Here is a 19,230-nt window from a genome sequence, read left to right on the forward strand (position 1 = left end):
GGTTTTTGTTCATATTTCCTTTCTTTTCATTTCTGTCTTCAGTGATTTCCTCTCCAAAGTTTGCTTTCTTGTACTTAAGCTGACTAATTTTTGAGTTTCTTAGGAAGATTTAAAAAAAAAAAAAAAAAAAGAGCTTACAAATAAGTGAACTCTTGCTTTTTGGCTTCCTGAGCAGTGCCATGGAGGATGGCAAGAACAAGCACCTAACAAAAGGCACCAAAAAGGAAGCCAAGAAGAAAGTGGTTGATCCATTTTCTAAGAAAAACAGGTACGATGTGAAGGCACCAGCTATGTTCAATATAAGAAATTTTTGGAAGAACACTAGTCATGAGAACTCAATGAACCAAAATCACATCTGACAGCCTCAGGGTCGTGTTTTTGAAGTGAGCCATACTGATCTGCAAAATGATGAAGTTGCACTTAGAAAATTCAAGCTAGGGGTGCCTGGGTGGCTTAGTCGGTTAAGCGTCCGCCTTCGGCTTGGGTCATGATCCCAGGGTCCTGGGATCGAGCCCCACGTCGGGCTCCCTGCTCAGCAGGAAGCCTGCTTCTCCCTCCCTCACTCCCCCTCCCCTGCTTGTGTTCCCTCTCTCGCTGTATCTCTGTCAGATAAATAAATAAAATCTTTAAAAAAAGAAAAGAAAATTCAAGCTAATTACTGAGGATGTTCAGGACAAAAATGCCTAATTTCCATGGCATGGATCTTACCCACGACAAAATCTGCTCCATGGTCAAAAAATGGCAAACCACGATTGAAGCTCATGGTTGTTTTTTTTTGAATCTCATGTTGATGTTAAGACTACCAATGGTTATTTGCTTTGTCTATTTTGTGTTGGTTTTAACAGAATTTTATTAAAAGATTTATTTATTTGAGAGAGACTGTGTGTGTGTGTGTACACAGATTGGGGAGGGGCAGAGGGAGAGAGAGAATCTCAAGCTGACTCCCGGCTGAGCGAGGAGCCCAACCCGGGCCTCGATCTCACAACCCTGAGATCATGACCTGATCTGAAATCAATCAGACGCTTAATCAAATGAGCCACCCAGGCGCCCCTATTTTGTGCTGGTTTTACTAAAAAACGCAACGATCAGATTCAGAAGACCTATGCTTAGTACCAACAGTTCTGCCAAATTTGGAAAATGATAATGGAAATCATGACCTGAGAGGTGCAGACAAATGACTTGAAAGAAGTGGTCAATAAGTTGATTCCAGACAGCATCAGAAAAGACACAGAAAAAGCTTGCCAATCTGTCCACTCCATGATGTCTTTGTAACAAAAGTAAAAATGCTGAAGAAGCCCAAGTTTGAACTGAAAAAGCTCATGGAGCTTCACAGTGAAGGTATCAGTTCTGTAAAAGCCACTGGGGATAAGACTGGTACTAAAGTTGAACGAGCCGATGAATATGAGCTACCAGTCCAAGAATCTGTTTAAAATTCAGACATTTAATGGTGACAAATAAAAAATCTTATTCGTGAAGAGTTAACTCTTACTGATCTATAAAAGAACCGTGAAATGAATACTTCTACCACCACCCACAGTTCAGTGAGGCCTAGAATATTTTAAGTACTTTAAAGAGTCTCTTGGATACAGCTAGCTGGATACAGGACAGTGAGTAGCCAAAGCCAAAATACCTCGGACATTATCCATAGTTTCAAAATACTGGTCCTTTTCTGTTCCTTAAAAGTACAGGTTTTGTACTAAAGAACATAAGATTATGATGCCTGTCACAGTACTTAATCAGTGGTCAATAAATGTTTGAGGAATTACTATGATAACAAATATTAGATAAAAATATTATTCAGATCCAAACCAGGGGAAAAAGTTACCTGTTGGAAGCTATCTCTTAGAAGCTGCTGGTCTTCAGGATGACAGAATTCTACAATATTCTTTCCTAAGAGTTCCTAAAAGTGAAAAAAGAAGAGTAAGATGGACACTTCTATGATCTAACTTTCCTGGCCTATCAGCAAATGACTTGAATTTTATTTCCGTGTCTTTAGCCAAAGGCTATAGTAAGTGTGGAGGGAAAAAAAAAAAAAACAAAAGAATATGGAACCTGCTAAGCAAATGGCCTCTAAAACATTTTTGTCTTTCAGAACATTATATATTTATTTTAGCTGCATTTTTTTTTTTAAAGATTTTGTTTATTTATTTGACAGAGACACAGCGAGAGAGGGAATACAAGCAGGGGGAGTGGGAGAGGGAGAAGCAGGCTTCCCGAGGAGCAGGGAGCCCAATGCAGGGCTTGATCCCAGGACCCTGGGATCATCACCTGAGCCGAAGGCAGATGCTTAACGACTGAGCCACCCAGGCACCCCTTTTAGCTGCATTTTTATAGATTTGAGGTCTAATGTACACATATAATTCACTCACTCTAAATCTACAATTTGATGGCCTCTTACATATTTATTCAGTTGTGCAACCACCGTTATTACCACAAATCCAGTTTCACAACATGTCCCCTGCTCCCAAAGTTCCCTTTTACCTGTTTGTAGTCAACACCTGCTCCCAACCTCCTAGCCAATCAGTGACCTGCTCTCTGCTTTAGTGCTGTCTTTCTAGAAATGTCATACAAATGGAATCATATAAAATGTGGTCTACTGGGTCTGACTTCTTACATGTAACTTAAGATTTTTGGAGCTCATCTGTGTCATTGCACATATCAGTAGTATATTCCTTTTTATTACTCAGCAGTATTCTAACATGGATATTTCACAGCTGTGTATCCATTGACTAGTCAATGGACATTTCCAGTTTTTCCACTTTGGGGTTACTGTGAATAATACAACTATGAACACATACATAAATCTTTATGTGAACACAGGTTTCATTTTTCTTGAGTAAATGCTTAGAAGTGGAACTGCTAGGTTGTAGGGTTAAGTATACATTTAACTTCTTACAAAACTATTTTTCCATTTTTCCAAAATGGTTTTCCAAAGTGGCTATACCATCTTATAGGTCTGCCAACAAAGTATAACAGTTGCAATTTCTCCCCATTATTATAACACTTTTCGATTATAGTGGACCTATAGTGGTATCTCACTGTGCACATTCTAGTGGGCATACAATGGTATCTAATTGTGGTTTTAATTTGCACTTTTCTACTGACTAATGATGATGAGCATCTTTTTTTATGCCATTCATGTTTCTTCTTTGGTGAAATGTCTATTCAAATCTTGTGCCCCCCCCCCCATTTTTTTTTACTTTGTGTTTATCTTAATCAGTTACAAGAGTTCTTTTGTATATTCTGGATACAATCCTTTTTCAAATATATGATTTGCAATATTTTCTCCCGGTTTGTGAATCGTCTTTTCACTTTAATGATGTCCTGTTAAGAGGGTAATTTTAATTCTGATGAAATCCAACTTAAGAGTTTTTTTCTTTTGTGAGCCATGCTTCTGATGTTACAGAAAAAATCTTTGTCTAACTCAAGATCACAAAGATAATCTCCTATGTTCTTCTAGAAGTTCTATAACTTTAGCTCTTGTGCATTTATGTTTTTGAGTTGATCTCTGGTCTATGGTATGGGGTAAGAGTCTATGTCCTTCTGTGTGTGGGGTATATCCAACTTTTCCATCACCATTTGTTGGAAAGAATCTTTTCCCCACTGAACTGTCTTGACATCTTTGTTGAAAATCAGTTGACCATAAACGTGAAGAGACTCTATTCTGATCCATTGACCTATATATCTATCCTTATACTGCTATCACACTACCTTGATGACAACAGCTTTATAACAGCTGTTGAATCAGGTAGTGTAAATCCTCCAACTTTGTTCTTTTTCAAGACCTCTTTTTGCCAACTTCTTCACAGAGCCATAGTCTGAAGTCTCTCCTGGCTAGAGTTTTGAAGGTTTGTATAATGATTTATTTCTCAACTTTGGTATAGCTACCTGCTCTGCTGAATGAGAGATCTCAATAAAATCCTAATAACCAGTGCCAAACTTGCATATTTTGTAGGTTACTAAGTATCTAACCTAAGTGATTACAAAAATTAACGATGGTCATGCCATTATAACTAATTAAAATGAACACTTTTGCATTATCTGTATTAATATCAATAACAAAAAATAAATACATATTTATGCCCGCTGCTCCCACATAATAGCAGCCATATTTTTCTAGATTGGATAAATAACAGCGGTAGCAACCTGAGAATAAATTTAACTACAGATGGAATAGGATCATCTCTTTTTCTGATCTGGGCCTGATATGTTTTGGCTATTCTGGAATAATCTGAACAAAGCCAAGGGAAAACAGGCTTAAGTATCAGTAGCATAACAGCTCCAGCTCTTCACCTGTGGTTGGTAGCCAACAGTAGCCACACAGCGGTGATCCACAAAAGTGAAGATTCCCTCAATGTTGTGCCGAGAGATGAACTCTGTTGGTTGACAAACATTACTCATGTCTGTACAGTTGGGAGAACTAGTTACCTGAAAGTAAAGAGAAAAACAAGATAAAATGACACCATTCTTTACAGAGGCATTTCCCATCTCCTTATGGTCCTATACATAGGCATGAGGCTCCCAATTTTAGGAATTTCTGAGCTTCCACATCTCATCCAGAAAGGAAAAAATGACAATCACAATCAGAGAGGGCAAAAGGGCTAGTTCCACTCCTATACATGTACTCTTTACCAATTTTGTGAAGATAAAAATTCATTCAACCCAAAACTCATCTATTTTCATTTAGCTAGGTTGTGTTCTTTATTGAGATTGGAAAATTAGTCCCCAGTAACCAAAAAACTTATCTAATTTTATGAGAAGAATAAAAATAATTCCACTTTTCTAGTCATGTAATGATAAAATGAAAAGATCTCTCTTCTCCTGAGATGCCTGGGTGGCTCAGTCGGTTAAGCATCTGCCTTCAGCTCAGGTCATGAACCTAGAGTCCTAGGATTGAGCCCCGCATCAGGCTCCTTGCTTGGCAGAGAGCCTGCTTCTTCCTCTATCTGCCGCTCCCCCTACTTGTGCTCTCTCTGACAAATAAATAAATACAATCTTAAAAATATATATATATATCTCTTCTCCTGTATAGAAGCAGAAGAAATTAGTTAGAAATAGAAAATTCAGTACTGTGAAGTTCACAGTATGAAAGATAAGGGGGAAAGATCTCCCTCCCTCTCTCATCCTTTTCAGCTTCTGCTGTCCAAGAGAGAAGCAAACTATGAATGCCATGTTCTTCCCAAAATCTGGAGTTTCACAGAATTCATTTATATTTAGAGAGTAAAAAAAAATTCTGAAAAAGTTCTGAAGTAGATTTCTTCTCATTGAAAAGGGATGATATATGGGACTTCCAAGGAAGATGGTGGAGTAGGAGGACCCTAAGCTTACCTCATCCCATAGATACAACTAGGTAACAGCCACATCAGTGTAAATAATCCAGAAAAGGACCCAAAGACTGGCAGAATAAGCTCTCCCCAGCTAAATGTAGAGAAAAGGCCACACTGAAGAGAGTAGGAAGAGTAGAGACGCAGCCAGGAGCTAAAGGGATCCACTAAAAGGACCCGTGGACTGTCCGCAGGAGGGAAGGACTCCGTGGGCACACAGAAGGGAGCAAAACAGACTCTCACACCAGGGAGCCCCATGGGGAAGACAAATCCCATTAACATTTGGCTTTGAAACCAGAGGGGCCGAATTTCAAGAATTCTTACCAATAGCAGGGATTAAAATCTGGAACACTAAAAATTAGCAGGCTCATGGGAAAGCTGGAAGGGGAAGAGGAAACTAAGTCCCCACCCTTAAAGAGAGAGCACAACAAATAGCCCCATGGAGATACAACATAGAAGCAACACTCTGAAAAACACCTGGGGTATATAGGAGGGAGATTTGTTTACTAATTTCAGAGCATGTGCTAGAGGGGCAGGGATCACTGGAAAAATTCTCCAGTACTGAAGGAGCTGGCTAGTGTCATTTCCCTCCCCTGCCAGCACCCACCCTTGGCACAAACACATGGACACCTGCAGGAGCCCGTGTGATACCAACACTCACTACTTTACTTGCTAACTACTTTCTCTTTACTTTCAGGTAACTAGTTCTCCCAACTGTACAGACATGAGCAAGTAAATGCCCACCCATGCATACACCTGTGAGCATACCCCCTCCAGCCAGGCTGCAACTCCAGGTCTCCTTCCATAGCAGACCCCTGCAAACATTGCTAACATCATGCACCCCACCCCTGCATTCTCCTACAGTTCAGTGCTACTATATCAGGAAAATGCCTGGTCTGACTCAACTTAAGCCCATGGTAGCCCAAGACTGGCCCACTAACAATACAAAGACCAAACATTGCCCACAATAGACAAAGAAAACCATTGCAAACGACTGGACTAAAGGCAAAAGCTGCTCAGCCACAACAGCAGGGCACCCGTAACACATACAGGAGACAACCCTGAAGTGCCAGATTCTGGTGAAGAGGGGACGTTGCACTGCAGGCCACTATTCTCAAGAGCAGATGTACCTGAATTTCCTAATACAAAGAAACAAAGAGACAAAATGACACAGAGGAATATGTTCCAAATGAAACAACAGGACAAAATCAAAGCAAGAGACCTAAACAAAACAGAGAGAAGTAACATGACCGATGGAGATTTTAAAGTACAGTGGACTTGTGTCCACCTCAGTGAGACACTTAACCAAGACAGCTGAAAACATAAAAGAACCAATCAGAGATGAAAAACTCATTAACTAAAATTAAAAATACACTAGATGGAATAGTAGACTGGAGGAAGCAGAAGAACAGATCAGCAAGCTGGAGGACAGAATAATGGGAAGCAATCAAGCCTGCTTGAGAGTGAGGGAGAGAAGGAAAAATACAAAAATGAAAACAGACTTAGGGAACTCAGTGACACCAGAAACCATAAGAACATTCACATTATGGGGATCCCAGAAGAACAGAGAGGAAAGGGGGGGCAGAAAATTTATTTGAATAAATGATAGCTGACAACTTCCCAAATCTGGAGAAGGAAATAGAAATCCAGATCCAGAAGGCACAGAGAGTCCCCAACAAAATCAACCTAGGGAGGTCTACACCAAGACATACAGTAATTAAACTGGTGAAAAGTAGAGATAAAAAGAGAATTTTAAAAGCAGAAAGAAAAAAGAAATAGTTACATACAAGGGAAAACCATAAGGTAATCAGTAGATTTTTCAGAAGAAACTTTGCAGGGCAGAGGGACTAGCATGATACATTCAAAGTGCTAAAAGACAAAAACCGGCAGCCAAGCATGCTCTATCCAGCAAGGCTATTATTCACAACAGAAAGACAGGTAAAGTTTACCAGACAAGCAAGAGTTACAGAAATTCATGACCACTAAACCAGCCCTCTAAGAAATGTTACAGGGCACTCTTAAGACCAAAAGTAGGAGTAAGAAAAGTAGGAAACACAAAACCAGAAAAATTAAGCATGTTTATAAAAATCAGTCAAGGTATTCACAAAATAAAAGGGTATAAAGTATGACACCAATATACCTAAAACTTGGAGGGGAGAGGAATAAAGAATGAGTTCAAACATAAGTAACCATCAACTTAATATGAACTGCTATATGCAAAAAGTGTTATAACACAAACCTAATGGTAACCACAAATTAAACCAGTAACAGGTACACAAAAAAATAAATAGAAAGGTGGGGCACCTGGGTGGCTCAGTCAGTTAAGCATCTGCCTTTGGCTCAGGTCATGATCCCAGGGTCCTGGGATCAAGCCCCACATCAGGCTCCCTGCTCAGCAGGGGAGTCTGCTTCTCCCTCTCCCTCTGCCCCTGCTCACATTCTCTCTCTTGCTCACGATCTCAAATAAATAAATAAAATCTTTAAAAAAAAAAAAAAAAACAGAAACAAAAAAACAAGAAACAAGTGTTGGCCAGGATGTGGAGAAAAAGGAACCGAATGCAAACTGATGCCGCCATTGCAAAAACAGTATGGAAGTTCCTCAAAAAATTAAAAAGAGACCTACCATATGATCCAGTAATTCCACTACTGGGTATTTACCAGAAAAAAAAAACAAAAACGCTAATTTGAAAAGATACATACACTATGTTTACTGCAGCATTATTTACAACAGTCAAATTATGGAAGCAGCCCAAGTGTCCATCAACAGATGGATAAAGATGTGTGTATATACATATATATATACACATGGAATATTACTCAGAGAATATTTAAGAAATATAAGAAAGAAACATAAGAAGTAATGAAATCTTGCCATTTCCAACATGGATGGATCTGGAGAGTATAATTCTAAGTGAAAGAAGTCAGTCAGAGAAAGACAAATACCATTTCACATATATGTGGACTTCAAGAAACAAAACAAACAAAGATAAAAAAGACAAACACAAAAACCAGACAGAACAAACTGATAGTTACTAGAGGGGCGGTGGGTCTAAGGATAGGTGAAATAGGCGAAGGGGATTAAGTACATTTTTTTCCTTTGCAAGTTTTTATTTGAATTCCAGTTAGTTAACATACAGTATAATATTAGTTTCAGGTGTTGAATTTATTGACACCCAGTGCTCATCACAAGTGCCCTCCTTAATACCCATCACCTATTTAACTCATCCTCCCACTCAAGAGTACACTTATGATGAGCACTGAGTAAGGTATACCCATGTTGAATCAATGGGCACCTGGATGACTCAGTTGGTTAAGCGTCTCTTGATTTCAGCTCAGGTCATCATCTAGGGTCACGAGATCAAGCCCCATATTGGGTTCCGTGCTGGGTGTACAGCCTGCTTAAAACTCTCTCTCTCCCTCTCTGTCTGCCCATCCTCCCACCTCTTTTCCTCTCTTAAAGAAAAAAGAATTGCTAAATCACTATACTGGACACCTCATATAACTAATATGCTAATAAATCAATGTGACACCATATGTTAACTACACTGGAATTTAAATTTAAAAAAGTAAATATACAAAGAAGACTAAAAAAAAGAAAGGAAAAAGGAAAGAAAACAGATAATACAGATGTGGAAAATTCATACTTGCCTGCAGTCTGCCAATGGCCACTAGGCAAAATTTGCTCCCCTGGCCAGCCTCTGGATCATCATCTGGAAGGGAGACACCTTCAAGAAGGTGAAGTTAAAAGGTTTAAGAAGGATCTCAAACTCAATTACCTTTAATTCAGATCAAAAAAGATTTAAAATACATGTAGGTACGAAGAGACTAGTTTTAAAACAACAGAGTGCTGAATAAGAATAAAGATAAACAACTGCACAGAATTTACCATATATAAAACTATGATGGTCAAACCAAACATATGAAGACAGTCATTTATTCTATGACTATACCACAGGCAGAGAACAGAGGTCTTGCCCAACCTGTGGTTTTAAAATAAGCAAACAACCAAAAATGAAATTAAACCAACATCAACAGTTAGTTACTTATGTCTTTTGGAAAGAGAGAAGCCAAAGTTTCAATGTTTTATGTGGAAAAGGGAAGGCTGCATTTTCTCTCTAGTCTTTGCATATATATCGTCTTTTTACCAAGAAAAATATTATCTGAGAGCAATACAGAAATATAAAAGACCATATATGGCATATGTATGGTTTATTCAATATATAAACTAAAAAGCTCAAATGTCACTACACTTAGAATTTTTCTGAATTACACTTAACTACCATTTATTGAGTGCATACTACATGCCAGGCACTGGGCTAAGTGCTTTTCTTACATTAACTCTAATCCTCAAAATAATTCTACATGGGATATATTATCTCCAAATTATAGATGAGAACACTGAGGGGTTCTTTTTATAACGGTCAAGTGTCTTACTCTAAGTTATACCATTAGTAAGTAACAATGCCAGAATCAAACCCAGGTTTTTCCGAATACAAAGTTTAATCTCTTCCCCAAATATACCACCTTGCCTCCCTTTTCTCTTAGTTTCCCTCTCCCTATAATCCCACTTCCCAATTACACCCATCCAGCAGGGAAGTAATAAAGTTGCTAAGATCTGGAAATTCTGACAAACCAGTTTAAAAGGCTGATCCCTGCACCCCAACCATCCTTCTCACATTTTGTTTGACTTCAAGTTCTAGTAAAGCTAATGTGCTCACATCTTGATTTAAAGCCTTTAAAGAGAATATCCCACTTACAAGTTACTACAATTAAGTCATTTCCTTCTTCCTCAAAGCCATGCTCCTACTAAAAAGCTTTCCCAAATTAACTGCACTCAATGCCAAATGTTTCTTTGCACACAAATACTTAGAAAATAGGTATTCAGTATATATTATTATGAATCTGCACGTTTTTAAAAATTGCATTCTGTGACACAGCCACCACTGAATCATTTTCAAGTCTGAGTAACCCATCTCCCCAACTGGAATATAAAGGAGGAGCAAGAGCCTGCTTTTTCTTTCCTATTTTCTTATAGTTGATACCACCGTACATTTCACACACCAGGTACATGATAAGTGTTAGCTAACTTTCTCAGACTCTGTGACAAACCTGTTGCACCATGGGAGAAATCCAACTTTCCTACCTGCTGGGGGCCAGGCCTTGATGTAGCCTGTGCAGTGGACCACCACAAAGTGAGGTTCCCCATCCTTCACAGTGCCAAGTCCATTCCTAGAAGAAGTACATGTGTGAGGAGAAAACCCTACCCAGTAACATTTAAAAGGCAATGCTGGCTTAGTCCCCATAACTTCAGGCTCTTGGATGTTTAGAAAACTGGCCACTTTTTTACCTCTCCCACCCAAAAGTGACCACCATATTTCTGACCCTTGCCAAAGTAAAGAAACAGAAAGGTACTGTAGCAGGAAGAAAGTTGGTAAAGTGGTAGGGCAACTTCTTTAAACAAGATGAGCAAAAGAAACTGTAAAAGTTCAGGAAAACATTGCCAAAAAAAGGTAACTGGGAAGTGAAGGATACAAGTGAGGGCTGCTGAAGAAAGTACTACATTAAGATAGCTGAAAAAGTGACGATCTTTACAGGTTATTGGCCATCCCTTTGGTTTTTCATTGTTTAGGATCTCACCGGCATCTGTTCCTCACAAAGCTCAATCTATTCATGGAGACTGGGTCCACCGAACTATTACCACACCTGTTTCAAAGAACGGAGAGATTAAAAGCAATTAAGCTGTGCTATTAAAGAACTTTCCATCCATTAACAGCCAGAAAAAAGGGCTCTGGACACAACTAGACACAGAAGGATAAAGAAGTCAGGTTTGATATTTCTAAAACTTGGAACTGCCCAGAATTTGAAGTTCAAAATGTTGCACATACTCTTCAAATGCAGAAATTCTCTACGTTGGGGTCAGTATACTTTTTGTGTAAAGGACCAGATGCTAAATATTTCAACTTTTGTGGATCATACAATCTGTTGCAACTAGCCATCAGAGCAGGAAAACAGCCATAGACAATACATAAACAAATGCACATGGCTATGTTCCTATGAGGCTTTATTTACAAATAAAGAGTTGTGGTTTGCAGACCCTGGTTCTATACCACAACCCAATCTATTTGCCACATTTCTTTATTACTTATCTTGCTCTTGCCATGTACATAGGCTGTGTCCACATATTGGGACATTCTCTCCCACCCTCTCTACCTTATCTCGTTTCTTTAAAATAATGGATAAAACTTACCTAGAGTTTAGTATGTGCCACGCACTATTCCAAGCATCTTTACACATATTTATTATCTCATGCTTATAACAACTTTACGAAGTTAATATAATTCCCAATATTAGATGAAATCACAACACAAAATAGTCATGTAATCTGCTCAAGGTCTCAGAAGAGAGTAAGCGTCAAACCTAGTAGTCTAGGTTCAGAAGTTACTCTAAACCAGTAAGCCATATAATACTCAATTCTGTAACTCTCTCAGGAAACCTTTCTTAATATCCTACTCACCATTTCTAATAAGCATCCTGTCAGTACAATGTAGGCAATTCCCACTGTATGACCTGAACTTATTTTGTGACTTCAAGAGGTATCTTTTCTACCTATGTAGAATGTACCACACTTTCTTCAGAATACTAAAAAAGTATAATTTATAATTATAAACACTAAATACTAACCAAAAGATATAAGATAGTATCAATACTCTATGAAAAAAAGAAAAATGAAGATATGGTCTAGTACATGGATGTTGTCTTGTGATGTACTGGGAAAATACTGCAGATTTTGGAATCCAACCACTCAGGATTTTTTTTTTTTTTTTTTAAACAACAGAACAGTAACCATGAATTCAACCCCAAAGAACAGATGTGGGAAATGACAGCAATAAGTCTCTGATCATAGTATCTGGCATAGGAGGAATTAATTAAATTTTAGTTCCCTTATCAAACATTTTATTCTGTTATAATCCATGTGAGTCTTGAGAGTTAAATTTAATCCAACTAGAGCTCAGATTTAAAAGTTTAACTGACCTAACCAGAAATCAAAGCCCCTGCTCTTAATTTTTCTTATGTCAAATCACAGCCCTCAGCCTGACACTCACCTCATACGGCAAATAAATGATCTCCTTGAGCCCATACACATCCTCATGGAAGACTGCTGACCTTCTTTTTTCACTGTTCCAGTCTTCAGATCAAGGATACGCCCTGAAAAATGATGTGAAAAACAGTCTGGTGTGTTTTCTTGTATGTGGTGAAGAGGGAAAGGAGAGACACTAGAGGCAAAGATAAATAAGTATCCTACTGATGTCCTCCAATCTCATTTATAAAAGAATAGGCCAAGTAGGGAACGGATATTTTTCAAGTCCAAAATACCTCAACCCCCATCAATGAATGTTATTCTTAAATGCAAAGGCAGCACTGGAGAAAACCTTGTGCAAAGAAGAAAGGTGGGAGTGGAAAGTGGTGTTGGCAAGCAAGAGGCTAGGCTACATTCTTGGGTCTCATTTTTATACACATACACATGCACGTGTGCGCACACATGCACACCGAGGGAATGTCATTGTTTAAAAACAAATAATTTGGGGCGCCTGGGTGACTCAAGTCAGCTGAGCATCTGCCTTTGACCAGGTCACAATCTCAGGGTACCAGGATCAAGCACCACATCAGGCTCTCCGCTTAGTGGGGAATCTGCTTCTCCCTCTCACTCTTCCTCTGTGTTCTCTCTCTCAAATAAGTAAACAAAATCTTTAAAAAATTAAAATAAAATAGGGCGCCTGGGTGGCTCAGTTGGTTAAGTGACTGCCTTCGGCTCGGGTCATGATCCCGGAGTCCTGGGCTCGAGTCCCACATCGGGCTCCCTGCTCAGTAAGGGAGCCTGCTTCTCCCTCTGACCCTCCCCCCCTCTCATGTACTCTCTCTCTCTCTCATTCTCTCTCTCTCAAATAAATAAATCTTTAAAAAAAAAAAAAAAATTAAAATAAAATAAAAATTAAAAAAAAACAATTTTATATGCTATAGTAACACAATATCTATCTCCAGCCAAAATTTTCTTCCCTTTATTATATAGAAATGAATGGCAAGAGCGCCTGGGTGGCTCAGCTGGTTAAGCGTCTGCCTTCAGCTCAGGTCATGATCCCAGGGTCCTGGGATTGAGTCCCGCTTCAGGCTCCCTGCTCAGTGGACAGCCTGCTTCTCCCTCCCTCTGCTGCTCCCCCTGCTTGTGTGCTCTCTCTGTCAAAGAAAGAAATAAAATCTTTAAAAAAAAAAAAAAAAGAAATGAATGGCAACTTTTGGAAAAAAGAACTAGAAACATGAAACCCATAAAGACCTGAAAGAAGGGAAAACTAAAACACAATTAATAAAACCAAAACCAAAAAATAAAACCAAAATAAAACCAAACATGAAACCCATAAAGACCTGAAAGAAGGGAAAACTAAAACACAATTAATAAAACCAAAATTAATAAAACCAAAAACCAAAATAAAACCTTGCCATTTGAAACGACATGGATGGAACTAGACGGTATTATGCTAAGCGAAATAAGTCAATCAGAGAAAGACAATTATCATATGATCTCACTGGTATGTGGAATTTAAGAAACAAAACAGGATCAGAGATGAAGAGAGGAAAAAATAAGACAAAATCAGAGAGAGAGAAAAACTGTAAGAGACTCTTAATCATAGGAAACAAACTGAGGGTTGCTGGAAGGGAAGGCAGTGGGGGGATGGAGTAACTGGGTGATAGATATTAAGAAGGGCAGTGATATAATGAGCACTGGGTATTATATAAGACTGATGAATCATTGACCTCTACCTCTGAAACCAATACTACATTGTATGTTAATTAACTGAATTTAAATAAAGATAAATAAATAAATAAAACTATAATGGACTTCCTTGTATTTTATTACCAAGTTTTTTAAAAGATTCTATATATTTATTCATCTATTTAATGAGAGAGAGGGAGAGAACACATGTGTACATGTGTGTGCATGAGCACAGGTAGGGGCAGAGGGAGAAGGAGACAGGAAATCTCAAGCAGACTCCAGCTCAGTGTGGAGTCTGACACAGGGCTTGATCCCAAGACTCTGAGATCACAATCGGAGTCAAAACCAAGAGTTGGGATACTCAACCAACTGAGCCACCCAGGCCCCCCTTAATTACCAGTTTTGATCTGCTTTCACTTTAAATTTTTTTCCAGAGTTGCTTAAGAAGCAGATGTGTTTCCTATAGCCAAACTCTGCAAAAGGACTGAATAGCATTAAAATAGGGTGAAGAAAAAAATAAATAAAAATAAGACAAAAAATAGTACAGATACAAAAAATAGTAACAACTTTTATACTGATAACCACTCCTCTTTAAAATAAAAATCTATTAAATAGAACCCAGTATATAAAACTATATATATACTTTATATATATAAAGTATATAAAGATATGCACAAACAGGTAGAAAAAAATACCAGGTAATTACCCATACAAATGAGAAACATGGATAACTTAATTCTTTTAGAATGGAAAAAAAAAGTTCATTGTAGATTTGGTTTTTACTGTTTTATTTACAGTAATTAACTTATATACGTGCACTGTCACTCAAGAAACATTTTCGGGCGCCTGGGTGGCTCAGTTGGTTAAGCGACTGCCTTCGGCTCAGGTCATGATCCTGGAGTCCCAGGATCGAGTCCCACATCAGGCTCCCTGCTCAGCACGGAGTCTGCTTCTCTCTCTGACCCTCTTCCCTCTTGTGCTCTCTATCTCTCATTCTCTCTCTCTCAAATAAATAAATAAAATCTTTAAAAAAAAAAAAGAAACATTTTCTAACAATAAGCTACAAATTGTATTATCTGCATGTGGATAGAAAAAAATGATTATATTCATTATGGGAGAATATTCTAGAAGGTTTGCCACATTCAATGAACAAACTGAAGAGCTAAAACACCTCTTCTGTTTCAGGAAAAAAAGAAAGGGCTTCCCATTCATTTTCCATCCACATAATTCGTACCTGTCAGGGCATTTTCTGAGGTGGAAAGCTGCTCACGAAGTTTGTCCACATCATCTGGATGCACCTGATCATAGAGTGTGCTACCAAACCATTCAGACTGTGGCTGATTCAAAACTGGGGTCACTGAGTCAGAGACATAAACCACCCGGCCTGTCTCACATGAGACAATAAACAGAAAGCCATCAGCTGCCTCCAAGATCAAATGTTTGAGTTCCTGCCCAAAAAAGAGAAATGAAAGTTAATACTGAACTCTTAAAAGTCAAGAATTATTCATGGAAAGAAGACATTTCAGGCCTTATGCACCTCTCCCTAAGCAATTGCTGGCTCCTGCCTGATCCACAGCCCCAGCTTTGCACTCTAAATGTAACTGCCTTCAAAATAGGTAAATTTTCTAACAGTATTTCTTCAATCTCTCTGTCACTATTCACCTCCTCCTCTTTACCTCAGGACGCAAGATGGGAAATAAAAAGGTTTCCCACTAACAAAAATTTAGTCCTTGATCTCACCCCCTCTGGTCTCTTTTTAGAATCTTGCTCTATAAATACTCCCATTTTCACTCTTTCCCCTCAGATCTATAAACACGATCAGGTTTTCTCAATTCTATACAAATCTTTCCTCAATTTTGCCCAACTCATCTCTTTTTCAGTGCCGAGTTTATATTAAGAGTAATGTTATATTCACTGGTTTTATTCTCTTACCCTTCACTTATTTCTCAATCCCACTACAACTGTCACTCTAAACCATTCATATTGTTTGCAGCAGGTTAACAATGTTCTCCTGACTGCCAATTCAAGTCTCCTTTCCTGGGTCTTTATCATGTTACCCAATCTCTCTCTAGAATCTGGTAATGTTATCCATTCCATCCTTTTAAGTTTTATTTTCCTCTAGCTTCTACTACACCCTCCTCCAACTTTGGCTACCTTTCTAAACATCCCTTCTCTGCTTCAGGCACCCTTCCCTTTGTTCAAGTCTTAAGTATATATATTTCCAAGGTTCTATCTTAAGTTCTCTTCTCTATTTATACCATATTCTCTCCCTGAGAAATTATATCCACTCCTCCCTGCCATGAAATGATGCCCAAGTCTGTATCTCTAGACTCGCCTAAACTTTTTTCTTTAGCTTTAAGCAGACCTAAATTCCAACCAACTGTTAAAACATTTGCAATTTAGATATTCTACCAGCAACTCAATTTCAACATCTCAAAACTGGTCATATTTTCCCCTCCAAAGAATAATCCTCTGTGCTCTTCTAGCATTTCCTTTCTTGATTAACAGTATCACCTTCCTCTCAGGCTACAAGACTCAAAATCTAATTACTCTCTCTCCTGCTCCAGTGGTAACTGTTTTATTAATTCTATTTCCAATAACTACATCACTGTCCTAGTTATCTTATGCCAAGTCTCAAATCCAGCCTTAAAATGCTCTGTATCAACAAATATAATTTTTTGGGGGAGAGAGATGGGGAGGGACAGAAAGAGAAGGAGAATCCCAAGTAGGCTCCATGCCCAGCGCAGAGCCCAACTCAGGGCTTGATCTCATGACTCTGAGACCATGACCTGAGCCAAAATCAAGAGTCGGGACACTTAAAACTGACTGAGCCACCCAGGCCCACTGACTGACACATTTTTGACGGCTCCCTACTGCCTAAAAATTAATATCTAAATTCTGTAACATAACACCTAAATACTACATGATCAGGCCCCAGCCTACCTCCCTATTGTCATCTCCCAAGGCTTGCTAAACTATTTCATTTGCCTTGAATAATCCAATCATTCTCACTAGGCATTTGCTCAAGTTATTCACAGTATTTATGACACTAATCCCTTACCTTTCCTTTTCCATGTTTATATTTCTACAGGACTTTAATACTGCACCTCTATGATAGAACTAATCGTGTGTTTATATTGTGATTTATTTATTTACATGTCTCTTTCCACTAGTGACTATCTCTTATCTCTGTTCTTCTCATAGCACAAAGCACCTGGTTAGCCCACAAAAGGCGCATAAACTGGAGTCTGTTCAATCAATATCTCTATGTGTATTGTTAGATTAACTGATTAACTATTTCAAAGTACATATATCTAAAATCCATGCTGTATGTTTTCATATAGAAACTCTTATTTGGAAAATCATTCTTATTGCTTTCTTCCAAACCACATTCCTTCCTTCTAATCCTCTGAATAAAAGAGTGACATTATAGGTCAATTTTTTCTTCCTTATATTTCCTGTAAAATTTTCTGCAACAACCATGTGTTATTTTTAATAATCAAAAGAGAACATACCTTTCTTACTCTTAGAAATCTTTGCTAACCATCCCCACTCAAACCTGGTCATTCTATTCACTTTAGCCGTCCCTCCACTATATATTTATCTAGTCCCATATAAATTATTAGTAAGTTTTAAAGAAAGATTATTTCTCAGGGTGCCTGGGTGGCTCAGTCAGTTGTGTCCGACTCTTGGTTTTGGCTCAGGTCATGATCTCATGGGTCGGGAGATCTAGCCCCACACTGGGCTCCATGCTCAATGGGGAGTCTGCTTGAGATTCTCTCCTTCTCCTTCTGCTCCTCCCCCTGTTCACATTCGGTCTCTCTCAAATAAATAATCATTTTAAGAAGATATTTCTTCTCTGTATGCATTTTCTTCTCATTTTTCACTATGTGTGTATCTAGACACTCAAAAATTCATATTCAGACTCACTTCCACTCACTCACATATTCATACTCAGATTAAGTTCCTGAGAGGCTAGAAACGTTTTTGCCTTCCCTATTTTTCTCATTACATTTAACAGAGCACATCTCTAAGGAACAATGACTGCCTTGTCAGACTCCTTTTATCACTAAAACTAAAAGCTGTTTCAGGAATAAGAAACAGTTTTCTTCCATCTTCTATAACCCTAAAGCCAAGGAAGAGAACAGGTTCCATGGACACAATCATCTCTTCTTCCTACAATTCTACTCTTGTTTCACCTTATAGGCTATATTCATGAGTGAAGTTTAAAATACATATAAGCTTGGGGCATCTGGGTGGCTCAGTTGGTTAAATGTCTGCCTTCAGCTCAGGTCATGATCCCAGGGTCCTGGAATTGAGCCCTGTGTTGGCGGGGGGGGGGGGGTCCCCTGCTCAGCGGGGAGTCTGCTCCTCCCCCACCCCCACCTGTGTGCACATGCTCTCTCAAAATAAATACAATCTTTAAAAAAATTAATAAAATAAAATACCTAATAAGCTTGTTAAATAATTTGCACAAGTCTTCTGTACTTCTCACTGTTCCGATGCTAATGAATATAATAGCCAGGAATTGAAACTACTTTCCCATGTGTGAATTTTTCCTTAACAGGTGAATTCTTGTACTTTAAGCAATCTACAGACTCAGCTTGGCTCTGACTCTCAATATAAGGCACTAGTTAGAATTATGGTCATCTACCCCGCAAAGATAAAAATTTTCAACAGATTCTCGACTATCTCAGATTTGTACATCCCAGAGACCTGATCAGTGAGGAATGAAGGCTTGTAGGTGCCATCAGTGGATGTATTCCCAGTTCCTCTCAAGGACTTCATGTGAGAGACTGCCATGCGTAAGATGGTTAGCTTGTCTGGTTTTCGAGCCAGGGCACTACAGGTGGGCACCATGTCTGACAGTTCTGTGATGTAGGCTGTCATCTTGTTCCGTCGCCGCCGTTCAATTTCACTGTGATTTTCCCTGCATGGAGAGAGGAGAAGCCCCACCCAGGTGGTCACATCTGGCCATTTGGGAGGTGAGAAGAGTCATATAAATACGGAGTCAGCTGCTGAAGAAATGTAGTTTTTAGATTTAGGAGTGTTTAAGTCTCGGAAGATAGAGTCAAGTTTGCCAACCTTCTCATGCAGAACAAGGATGAAATAGAAACCAACAAGGCAGACAGAGAATAA

The 19,230-nt window shown here is 38.7% G+C and overlaps 1 protein-coding gene across 9 annotated transcripts in view; it reads right to left on the reverse strand.

Moving 5' to 3' along the window:
- ARNT (aryl hydrocarbon receptor nuclear translocator) overlaps positions 1-19,230 on the reverse strand; it is a 64,626-nt gene that overhangs the window by 9,216 nt on the left and 36,180 nt on the right. For 8 of the 9 annotated variants that reach the window (XR_003517657.1, XM_027581010.1, XM_027581394.1 and 5 more), the window contains 8 exons: positions 18,808-19,021; positions 15,326-15,539; positions 12,428-12,530; positions 10,962-11,027; positions 10,468-10,553; positions 8,973-9,049; positions 4,294-4,428; positions 1,826-1,900 (listed from right to left, as the gene is read on the reverse strand). Coding sequence is in view for 8 of the 9 variants with exons in the window: in XM_027581010.1 (XP_027436811.1) it covers positions 1,826-1,900; positions 4,294-4,428; positions 8,973-9,049; positions 10,468-10,553; positions 10,962-11,027; positions 12,428-12,530; positions 15,326-15,539; positions 18,808-19,021 (970 nt within the window). In the remaining variant the exon portion in view is untranslated. The remainder of the gene's footprint in view (positions 1-1,825; positions 1,901-4,293; positions 4,429-8,972; positions 9,050-10,467; positions 10,554-10,961; positions 11,028-12,427; positions 12,531-15,325; positions 15,540-18,807; positions 19,022-19,230) is intronic. The other variant, XM_027581273.1, reaches the window with a different exon arrangement.

Source organism: Zalophus californianus, chromosome 4 (genome assembly GCF_009762305.2).
Source record: "Zalophus californianus isolate mZalCal1 chromosome 4, mZalCal1.pri.v2, whole genome shotgun sequence".
NCBI lineage: Eukaryota > Metazoa > Chordata > Mammalia > Carnivora > Otariidae > Zalophus > Zalophus californianus.